At 52.4% G+C, this 11,515-nt stretch overlaps 1 protein-coding gene across 1 annotated transcript in view; it reads left to right on the forward strand.

The window, feature by feature from the left end:
- Nucleotides 1–11,267, forward strand: part of LCLAT1 (lysocardiolipin acyltransferase 1) — a 95,838-nt gene extending 84,571 nt beyond the window's left edge. The window contains exon 5 of the mRNA XM_008058518.2: nt 9,734–11,267. Coding sequence (XP_008056709.1) covers nt 9,734–10,242 — 509 coding nt within the window. The 3' untranslated portion in view covers nt 10,243–11,267. The remainder of the gene's footprint in view (nt 1–9,733) is intronic.
- The last annotated feature ends 248 nt before the right edge of the window (nt 11,268–11,515 follow it).

Raw genomic sequence — 11,515 nt, forward strand, 5'->3', positions numbered from 1 at the left:
TGGCTCACGCCACTAGTCCCAGCACTTTGGGAGGTGGAGGCAGGAGGATCGCTGGAGCCTGGGGGTTCGAGACCAGCCTGGGCAACATAGTGAGACCTCACTTTCACAAAAACATCAAAAAGAAAAAAAATAGCTGGGTGTGGTATCACACACCTGTTGTCCCAGTTACTTGGGAGGCTGACACAGGAGGCTCACCTGAGCTCTGGAGTTGGAGGCAGCAGTGAGCCATGATCGTGCCACTGCATTCCAGCCTGGGCAACAAAGCAAGACCCTGACTTAAAAAAAAAAGTTTAAATAAGTAAATAAAAAGGCTTAGAGTACCTGGATTAGTTTCCAGTTTGATGTAATGTTAACATCTGTCTTTGAAACGGATTAAGACAGGAAAAACGGAGAGACAGAAAGGAGAGAAGTAAAAGAAAAAGCAGGAAAACGTGAGCCACTTTGTCCAGAAGTGTCGAAATGATGTATGGTGGTGATATCGGTATGGCTGTTCTGTTTTCTGCAGCAAACCTTTCTGCGCTTCCTAAAGTCTGCTTTCTTTTCGTCATCTTGGAAGCACCTTGAGCTACATATGATCTGATTCTTTCTTCTCTCAGTAGAAAAAGAATAGAATGACAGTTCCACCAAATGATCCCTTCAGCCCAGTAGTGACAGCCTCTGCACAGATGAGGGCCGGGCATGGAGGAGTCCTGCAAGGTGTGTTTGGGGCATTTGCTCTCCTTGGGGCCGATGCATCGTCTTTTCCACCACCACGACCCCTCCCCAACCCATTTGATTACATCTCTGCGGTGAAGTACAGAGACCGTGACTGTTCCCACTGCAGCATCCAGAGGCCATGGGATCTCATTTGGGGGCAGGTGGTGAGAGCGAAGAAGTGGAAGCAGAATCTTCAGGTGGTCTCAGCCCTGCTCAGAAGTTGCCTCCGTGGCCTTCCACAGCCAGGAGGCTATTGGCCTCTGGAGCCCCGCGTAGGACGCAGGCAGACCTGGTCAGCCATTCCTGATGGGTCAAGAACATCCTGCCTTAGTGAGAGCCCTGCTCTCTCAGTCAGTCCGAGGCCATGGTGTGGAGCGGGAATTCTGATTTCCGAGTGAATGAGAGCCGAGTAACTTGATTCCTGGGTCACCTGAGAAGTCTAGGCCAGCAGGTGTGGCACGAGCCTTCCGAAGGTCCATGTGGTGCCCAGTGCAGAGCCCAGGGCCAAGGAAAGGACAAGCTGCCGTCTGCAGCCAGAGATGGTCTTCCTCTGCCCCTGGTGGTCTCACTCTTGAAGACTCCGGGCCCTCCCTGCCTCTAATACCCCTCCTTGGCCTAGTGTCCCTTTCCTTTCAGTGAAGGAAAGATGAGATTGCAGGACACTCTGTGTCTGTTACATGCATCATCACAGTCACGGAGGGGGTGGTGGGGCGAGGTCCTGAGAGGCTTTGCTTTGGGCGGTTCTGCACGTGTAACCTGAGTTGGTGTGACTGCATGTTCTCTAGGTTTTGGACAGTCTGCTGTAGTTTTCATTGCCATCACAAAGTGGATGGCCAGGCCTTCCTTCCGGCCTGTGGACCAGTCACTTAAACTTTGCCCAGGAGTGGATAACAGACCGAAGTTTGCCTAAACTCCAGCTGTTCATGTGTTCCGTGGCAAAACTGTTCCTGGGAACGTGTGCGTGATGTCCTAAGGAGGGGTTGTAGTGCGAAGTTAAAAGCAGCAGCACCTATGCTTTGTCCAGAGCTGGTTTCCCTGCTCGGTGGAGTCTGCCTGCCGGCCTCCCCTCAGGCCGCTGACACCGCCTCCCCCCTCTGAGGACCCCAAAGCACAGGGAGGTGAGTTGCTTGGCTCACGGTCGCTATACCTGGTGCAGAGCTGGGTCTACTGACTCCAGGTCTAGTGGGCGACACAGTGGGACAGCACCTGTGCCCTTAAGCTGCGGCAGGACTTAAAGCTGTGGTTCAGCTTCTTCAGCTGCAAAAGGGGAATTGCGTCTCAGGGGTAGGAGGACACGTACATTACAAGCCGAAGCGACTGTGCGTGCCCCGATGGCTCCAGGGCAGGGACCTGCTCTCTGCTCCTCCATGTACCCCGGGGCCTCTTGTGGCAACCGGCACAGCAGGTGAGTGCTCTGCAGATGGCTTGTGGGTGAGCAACACCTGGCACATCGTAGGCACGCAGCACACAGTCAAGTCCAAGTGTACCATGGATCGGCATCAGTCCCGACATCAGAGCCTGGAGGCTGTAATATGGTGCTATCTCTGGCCACATTTGTCTTGGAGACCAGCAAATTATTAGATAATGCAAGTGCCAGCATTTCTCATTACTTCAGCTGTTAGGGTTCCTGTGCCGAATTTTCGGCAAATTGCAACCAATTTGTTGAGATCAAGATTATATTTTATCTAAGATAAAAATGAACTTTGTCACTGTTCTTGTTTTCATATTGAATTTTGAATGTCTTCTCTTGATAATGAAAACAAAGAAAGCACGTGAATTTTTGAAAGAAAGTGCTAAAAATGTCCATGTTATCAGTAATACAATCCACAGATACACGAGGCACACATTCTCACGCACACACACATGTGCACACATACGCACACTCACATACACACACACTCACACGTGCACGCACACACACACTAGAGAAGATGCCATACCTAAAGGCATTAAGGAGATGAAGGATTTGGGGAAATATTGGCATTGTTCGGAGATGACTAATCTGTGGCAAAGGAGGGGGCTTTGCACGTTGATTAGATGGGGAGACACAGCCCCAGAGCGTGACAAGGATTTACAGCTCGTTCACAGAGAAGCAGAGCAGCAAGAGCTCCAGCAAGAGCTCAGGAGTGACCTGATGGCAAAATGAGAGTGTGTCAGATGGTCACCATTTATAGATTTTTACGATGGGAAATCCCTAAGAGATGGCGGGTGACTTTCAGACCTAAAGGTTGTTACTGCTGTGTTTATCCAGTAAACTTGTTTTATCTACTCATGATAAATGATGTACTTTGGCAGCCTTCTATAAATGACAGTCCCAAGCATTGGTCAAAGTGTAAGATGCACCATCGTATGTCTCTAGCGTGTGTTTAAACAGACTTTTCCAGGGGTGAGGTTCCCGAATGCAACTACAGCCTATTAAGGTGTTCATGCCTTTTTAGTTACAAAGATACCCATTTAAGCATTGTTTAGAAACAAATATCTGAAAACAAAGGATCTGACTTTTTAAATGTTTATATCTGTATAATCAGATATTATGTATGCCTGTAGTGATGGTTTAGACAATCTTTAATGGCATGGCTGGAACGATGCTTGGGAAAATTATAGATGGGCACAGCGTCTCATACCTATAGTCCCAGCTATTTGGGAGGCTAAGACAGCAGGATGCTGGAGCCCAGGAGTTAGGAGTTCAAGTTCAGCCCAGGCAATACAGCAAGATCCTGTCTCTAAAAAATAAAGTAAAAATAAATAAACTGTAAACAGTATGGTCCCATTTATAGATTTTTTTCAAGGTGTATGTTTTATATATATATGTGCTTATTGGTTTTATATTTGTCTGCTAAAGCTACCATTAAAAAATTACACTAACTGAGTAACTTAAATGAAATTTATTCATTCGCAGTTCTGGAGGCTAGCAGACCAAGGTGAAGGTGCTCTCAAGGTTGGTTTCCACTGAGGCCTCTCTCCATGTCTCTGACATGACTTTTTTCTATACGAGAATGCTCCTGGTGTCTCCTCCTCTTCTTATTTTTAAGTTACAGGGTCCTGTGTTGCCCAGGCTGGTCTTGAACTCCTGGGCTCAAGCAATTCTCCTGCCTAGCCTCCCTACCTACAGGTATAGGCCACCACACCCAATTTCTCGGGCATACGGGATTAGGGTTTCACACTTAAGACCTCATTTCATCACAGTTAACCTCTTTAGAGGCCTATCTCCAAGTGTAATCACATTGGGAGTAGGGCTTTAACCTGTGAACTCTGGGGACACAATTCAGTCCATAACAGTATTCATCTGTGTGTGTGTTGGGGGGGGGGGTGTATGTTTTGCATAAACCTTGGAAAGAAGGAATGGGCAGACACAGGCCACAACGAAGTCAGGCTGTGTGGTGGCCAGGTTTCTCTTCTCTAGACTTATCTGCATTTGTTCCGTTTATCTCCAGTAATTTGTATCAATTTTTGTAATAAAGACTTTTTTCACATTAATTTAGAGAAGGAAACTATCACTTGGAAAGAGTTAGTGAAAATGCTAATATAAAATTACTTTAAGAAAACTCCGAATGAGAGTCACCAAGAAAATAGCCTTCGGCCCCCACACAGGAATGTCTGCTGTTGGTTGCCAGCCCTGACTGTGCCCCTGAGAAAAGGCTGCTTCCCAGCGTTGGCTCTCAGGACGAGGGCTCTGTGTCACCTGGAGGACTTGTCCTCACAGGAGCCAGTGTGGGCTTCGAATGGGGTCTGAATCACTCAAGGAATGTTGGATCAACGCACGTATGAGTCAGAGGTTGCATGCTGTCAGGGTGACGGTGACAGGTGAATAGACACTCGGAGGAAATAGCCTCCTGAGAACAGCGCACACCAGGCTGACCCCCAGGTACAGCTGGTCACTGGCTCCTGCTGGTGATACGCGATGTTGGCTAGAAACCTCTGCTGCTTACAGTGGAGAGCCCAGTTCAACCAGACGGGGAGGCAAGGAAACCAGCACACGCACTGCTGGAAGCTCTGCAGCAGGGGCGTGGAGGGGAGAGTCTGGCACCCGCCCGCGCAGGGACCCCAGGGCGCTCTGTCTTCGCTCTGTCCTCTGTGTGTGGCTTTCTCTTGGGTCAAGGTGGCTTTCCCCAGAATCCCCAGAAACAGCCCCCCATATCTCGTTGCCCTGAATTAAGTGGTGGCCTATCATGAGGGGACCTGGGCTGCCATGACTAGCGCAGGTCAGTCCCTGAGGCCTGGCTTCTCTGCAGGGGAGGCGTGGGCTGGTCAGTGGAGAGGGAGCCCCAGCATGCCTGTAGCAGGCTTGGCACCTTTCCCCAGACCTGTTCCAGTGCGGAGGTGCCGTGCGCTTTCTATGTGTCAGATGTCCTCAAAGTGTTGAGATGCTATGTGACCCAGGAGGGGTCAGAGCTTATTGAATTTGCTACCAAAACTCAGGATAATAGCAAAACAATCTTTACTTTTATTTTTAATACATTATGTGTATCAAAAATACTCAAGGCTGTGGTGAGCAATGATGGTGCCACTGCACTTCAACCTGGGATACAGAGTGAGACTTGACTCAAAAATAATGTACACCTTGCAAATTTCAGACCTTTTCACTTGAGAACCTTGAAATTAACAGTGATTCAGCTTAGACTTTCCATGGTTTTAAATTTTTTAAGTTACCAATGAAAGGTACAGTCGGCAAGTGCTGTTAGGAACTGGGCACTTGGAGTTACTCATTTTGCATTTAGGAGAGTTCTGAGAACTGTGACTTAAATTTCATGTTGCTCATTAACCCTGGCCCCAGCAAGTGCATATTCTTACTCCAGTCTTGGTTTTAGTGATCTGTAAATGCATGAATGTTAGCAGATTTTAGAGTATGTCGACCAGCTTTGATCCCATCTGGAAAATTAGACTTGCTTTGGAGACCCACAGCACCAGGGTTCCCTGGAAGAGAGATTCAGCACAGACCAGATCCATCTTGTATGCAAGACATGAAAGTTCAACTGCTGTGGGATAGAAATGTGACGACATGTTTCACTATCATGCACTCACAGCCCAGGTTAGTCACCAACATGCCAAGGCGTGGGGCCGATGGGGCAGGTGTACCCGCTGACTCATGTCCATTGGCCTTCAGCCGGACAAGAGAGGAGGTGGCGGTCCAGCAGGAGACAGTAGCATTTCTCTAAGGAGAAGCACCTTCGTACCCGTTAGTTTTAGGTGACTCATGCAGAGTCTTTTGTTTTGAAGCCAGAAGGTGTTCTGTTGGTATTTTTAGTCTAACTCTCTGAGTCAGTCCATTCAAAAGGTACTGGCGCCAGCTTGGCACGCTCTGCGTAGTCATACTCTGTTAGTGTCTGTGTCAGAGGGCACAGTGAACAGTTGCTTAGTCACCAGGCCCAGCTTTTATCCTCGTGGACACTTTGTTTAATCTGAGAAAGTATGTTCAGGATTGGCAACCCCAGCATTTTTTTAAATAGAAGTACATCGTAGATGACAAGCTCTTGTACCTAAAACTTGCTAATGGTTAGATTTGTCAACTTAGATCTGGCAAAAAGAAAATAGGCTTGTGTTTTAACTTTGTAAAGGGTGTGAAAATGTAATGTGCCCTCAGTTATCTATTTGTGTGCTCTACATATATGGGCTGTGGAATGAGAGAAGAGTTTCAGATGAGCAGTTGTAGGCAAGGCCACCGGACTAAACATGGCCCTTGGAGTTGCTCCGCCATTGAGCTGCGTCGGGCCCGAGGCCTTTGCCGTGGGGCAGGCTCGTTCTGCCGTCTGATATGGTCTGGCAGCTGCAGAGCTCCTTTCGGGCTCCGTCTCTCAAGCAGTCGGATGCGTTCGGATCTGGCTCCCTCCCTTCCCGGGGAGTCAGGCCCTTCGGGCGGTGCGGAGACACCCCCTTCTGGCATGACGTCATAAGCCGGTCGTAGACCTTGACTTCTTTTGGCTCCTGGACCATGAACCACATCTGGCAGGCACTGCCTGGAAAGTGGTGTGGACGGCGTGTTTAGGCCCAGTTTCCCCACATACCATGCCGTGTCAGTGGCCTGTAGGCGCCTCGGCTGGAGCCCAACCTGTAAACACCGTGGCCTTGTAATAACGAGCCCTGGCATTTAGGGAGCCCGACTGTGTGCAGTTTCCAGAGACAGGACCTGAGCACATGGCCGAGCGGGATCTGTGCCAGACAGCTGCCCCACGGCCCCTGCCCTGCCCTCGCTGAAGAAGCTTCTTCAGGGCTACCACCTCTGTCTCGGAATTTGCTGCTGACATACTAAACATCGTAATCCCATGAACACACGTGGGACAGACATGCCCACCCTAACCCTAGGGTGTCGAGAGGAAGGACACAAGCAAGGGCGGATTAGTATCTTGTTGCTACTAGTGAGAAACGTCTCTTAGCATCTTGATACCAGTAGGTAAAGCTGCGTGGCTATATTTGACTCACAAGGATTAGGAGCCCCGTGAGAGCAAACCTGCTCTAAGCTTGAGGGATGAGGTGTGAGTGGCGCAGGAAGACTGAGCGGGGGTGGTGCCTGGGGAATGAGGCCGGTCAGGGCTGTCGTGAACCATGAGTGGGTGCAGACCAGGGACCCTGGCAGAGAGGGAGGGAATGGGCAGAGGCGGAGGCAGGAATATTGATTGCAGAGGGGCAGTCGAGATCAAGGAAGTGGGAACGTCATTCTGAATCAGGCTCATGGGCGTGACAAGTGGCAGGACACCAGGCCATCTCATCTTGAGGTGGGCGGCACTGAAGGAAGGCTGCCGGACCGAGGACTGCGGTGGTGGCTGGCAGCTCTGCCGGGGGGAGGTGCCCCAGGACATTAGGTCAGCCCATGCCATCCAGGAGGAGCCCATCTCTCGTGAGGTGGGGTGGTAACCAGCGCTCCCAGGACCAGAGGCTGCTTCACTTTCAGTGCAGGTGACATCCCGGTGAGACTCCTTTCACCCTCTTGGGGCTGTGTCCTGCCCATGCTCAGGTCTTCCTCCTGGATGCTTGTGCATCTGAAGACACCAGGCACGCGGTCGGCAGCCCTTTCTCAGGGGGTGGAGTGATGGCTCACAAAGTTTTCCCGTGGCTTCTGACCACGGGGCCACTTCTGTCCTGGTGCCAGGTGGTGCTGGCCCAGTCTGTGTTCAGGTGCGGCTCCCCAAAGTGCCCACCATGTGCCTTTAAGCTGCACCTCCTGCACTCCCGGACTTCCGTGAACACTACAGGTCTTGACGTGCTGGCGTGGGCGTTTCCATCCATTACAACACAGCTCTTACTAAGCGCTGGCTGTTTTGTGAGACAGCCAGGAAACTGAGTTGACCCAGGAATGCTACCCAGCCGGTTCAGTGGAAAGGGTGGGCGTGGCGGGTTGAGTGGGGAGTGGCCTCGTGGTGGTGGGTGGTGGGTGGTGGGTGGTGCTTTGGCAGAGGGAAATGGATACGTCCTCGATGCACCAGGCAGACCATGCCTCGATCTAGAACATCTGTCATCCGGAAGGCTTCCTTAGGCTCCTATCCGGGCAGTCCCTGCCCCCACAGCTGCCACCACTCTGACGCCTGTCCCCACGGGTTGGCTTTGTCAGCATCACACGCTATTGTGAAAATTCAGTCTTCCTTAAAGTCTCCCAGCGAGGATCGCGTGGTGTGAAAGAAAGCACTCAGAGGCTTGGCACCAACAAGCTGTGTGCCGTTGGGCAAAACATCAGCCTTCTCTGGACCTATGCGGGTTCTGTGGAGTCACCCCGGACCCCCCATCTCACCCTCCCTGCGTTTCTAGTCTCCAAGTGCCCCATCTCCTCATTCCCGGCTTTGCTCTTACCCGCTCTCCCACTTGGGTTCCATGGGTTCCTCCTTGTGGCTCTTGGACACGTCCTCTCCTAGGCCCCTGTGGGATGACTCTCCCTGCCATCTTGCCCATGCCCTCTCCAGACTGGTCCTAGCCAGTCCCTGCCCAGGGTGGTCTTCCCTCAAAGCCACATTCGTGCCCTTCTGGTCAGAATCCACACGTGGCTCCCACCACTTAGGATGCATCTCTGCCACCTGTGGGACTGCGTTCAGACCCTGAAGTGTGTCGCCCAGGCCAGCACCACGTGCCCCACCCACCCTCAGAGCCCGTCCCCATGTTCCTTCTGCTGGGACCTGCACTCTGCGTGCCCGGCGCCCTTGCCACCCTCACCAGCCCCTTGTACATCCCCAAGGGGTCGTGTTGGGCATGGCCATGCCTGTCTCCCCGATTGTGCTGGAACATCTTGGGTGAGGGTCGGGACCGTGTTCTGCTCAACTCTGTCTGCAGCACCTGGCAGACTGCCATCAGATTTGCTGAAACCCTTAACCCTGGGTTCAATTGTTAAGGACGACAGTACACCCGTTCAGAGTCTTACTCGGAATTTGAGTTTATCTATCAATCTTTAGAGACAGTCTCGCTTTGTTGCCCAGGCCAGCCTCAAATTCCTGGCCTCAAGTGATCCTTCCACCTTGGTTCCCAAGTAGTTGGGCTACAGGCATGACTCAAGTTGGTATGTTTTTAAAAATTAAAAATGGTCAGGCTGGTGGCTCATGCCTGTAATCCCAGTGCTTTGGGTGTGGATTAGCTGAGCATAGTGGCACTCACCTGTAGCTCCAGCTACTTGGAAGGCCAAGGCTGAAATATCCTGAACCCACAAAGTCGAGGCGGTGGTGAGCTGTGACCATACCACTGCACTCCAGCCTGGGTGACAGAGTGAGACCCTGACTCAAAAAACCAGAAAACAATATGGAAGTTTCCAGGTGTTTCTGGTCACCTAAGTCTGACCCTGATTCTTTCCTTTTAGCAGCTGTCGGGACATCGGTAATGGTGAGAAGGGTCCGTTTGTGTGTCTGTTTGGCCAGCCGGGTACAGTAACAGGCGGGATAGAGTCAGCGGTCCTGTTGGTGTGAACCAAATCCGCTGCAGAGCTGGCCCAGGGGACTTGTGCACTCGGGTCTCCGATGGCAGCTCGCAGCTTTCCGAAGGGAGGGAGAGGCACTGGCGCTGGCTGGTGTGCGCCGTCCCGCCCCGCCACCACTCCCACGCTCACTGTGCTGTCGTCTCCCCCTAGGTGGCAACCTGGACGCCGTGCATGACATCACCGTGGCCTACCCACACAATGTGCCCCAGTCAGAGCGGCACCTGCTGCAGGGCGACTTCCCCGCTGAGATCCACTTCCACGTGCGCCGCTACCCAGTGGCCACGCTGCCCGCCTCCGAGGAGGGGCTGCGGCTGTGGTGCCGCCAGCGCTGGGCGGAGAAGGAGGGGCGACTGCGCGCCTTCTACCAGGGCCCGCGGAGCTTTGGGCGCGCTGGGGCTGGGGTGGCTGCCGTGCCGCCGTGCAAGTCAGAGCTGCGCGTGCTGCTGCTCAAGGCACTGTCCCTGCTCTACTGGACGCTGTTCAGCCCGGCCATGTGCCTGCTGCTCTACGGCTGCCGGCTGGCGCGCTGGTACTTCGTGGCCGCCGTGCTGGTGCTGGTGCTGCAGGAGCGGCTGTTCGGCGGCCTGGAGGTCATTGAGCTGGCGTGCCACCGCCTCCTGCGCCGGCAGCCGCAGCTGGCTGCCAAGAAGAGCCAGTGACGAGGCACCCGAGCCGCTGCCGCTGCGCAGAGCCCCGAGCCCGTGCCGTTGCATGACCGCCTCCCGGGCTTCCTGCTCCCCTTGTCATCTGTTGGAGACGTTTTGCACATGACTTGGTGGGGAAATGTTGCTACAGATGCGGTTTCTTTAAGCCTCTGAATGTAATTTTAATGCTGTGTACGTTGCAGGGAGCGATCCCTGTGAAATCACTCCGGCCAGAATATTACTGCATAATCGTCAGGCTGTTGGCAGGTGAGGGACACACACTCTCCATGAGGCCCACTCCTGTTTTCTGGCAGGCTCTGCAGACCACGGGCAGGTCTGGAACTCGTGGGCACAGCCTGGATCTCATGCTGCCACCAACTGCCCGGCCACCTTGGTGCGGTGAGCACTGTCCCACCAGGTGCCCAGGAGGCGTGCCCAGGTTCCCTTCTGGGGTGCTCCTTCCACACTCGTCAGACCCAACTCGTCCATCCTTGAGATCAGGAACCAGAACTCCCTTGTCTCCAAACTGATCAAATGCTCCGCCAGGAAGCCCTCTGTGATCCATCAAACCTTTTCCCGACCAACACGTCAGAGACGCCCTGTGCCCTTTTCTCGTGGAAGTCAGGCCTGGCCGTGTCTCAGGGAACACCCGCTGGCTCTCCGCTTGGAAGCCTCGTCTGGAATTGCAAAAGAAAGGAGATAACAGAGTTCATCTCCTTCCCTCCCACTCGGTCTTGCATGTGGCTTGCTGGCAGATGCAGCTTTTTCTGTGTTAAAATAGTGTCCATGGAGTCACACACTCTTACAGGAAGGCTTAGCAGAACATTCTGGATTGCATGAAGCTACACAGTCTTACAGGAAGGCTTAGCAGAACGTTCTGGATTGCCTTGGAAGGCTGTCTTAGGAGATACCGTTCTACAGCCTGCCAATACAGAAAGGTTGGGCGTTCCACATATGCATGGGTGTTGAACGTCTGCTATTCACACAGACAGGGCAGTGTTGCTTTATTCTAAACTCGTCAGCCCTTAGAATCGTGACAAATTCTACTCCTAAAACCAGAATGAAAATGCAAAAATGAAGTTTTTAATGACAGCAAGTGATCTCTCCCTTCTTCCCAGCTGGGAGATTCCTCTTTAGTGGTAAAACTTAAACCCACTTTGACCAGTTTGCCTGAATATGCTCGTCATTTGGAGTCCGTGGAAGCCCCACATGCCAGCAGCACAGGCCCCCTCCGAGGTGGACATGTGTGGCTGTCCTTCCACTCTACTGAGCCATGCGCTCCTTCCGT

This window comes from Carlito syrichta, unplaced genomic scaffold, assembly GCF_000164805.1.
Source record: "Carlito syrichta isolate Samal-C Ts95f unplaced genomic scaffold, Tarsius_syrichta-2.0.1 Scaffold303375, whole genome shotgun sequence".
NCBI lineage: Eukaryota > Metazoa > Chordata > Mammalia > Primates > Tarsiidae > Carlito > Carlito syrichta.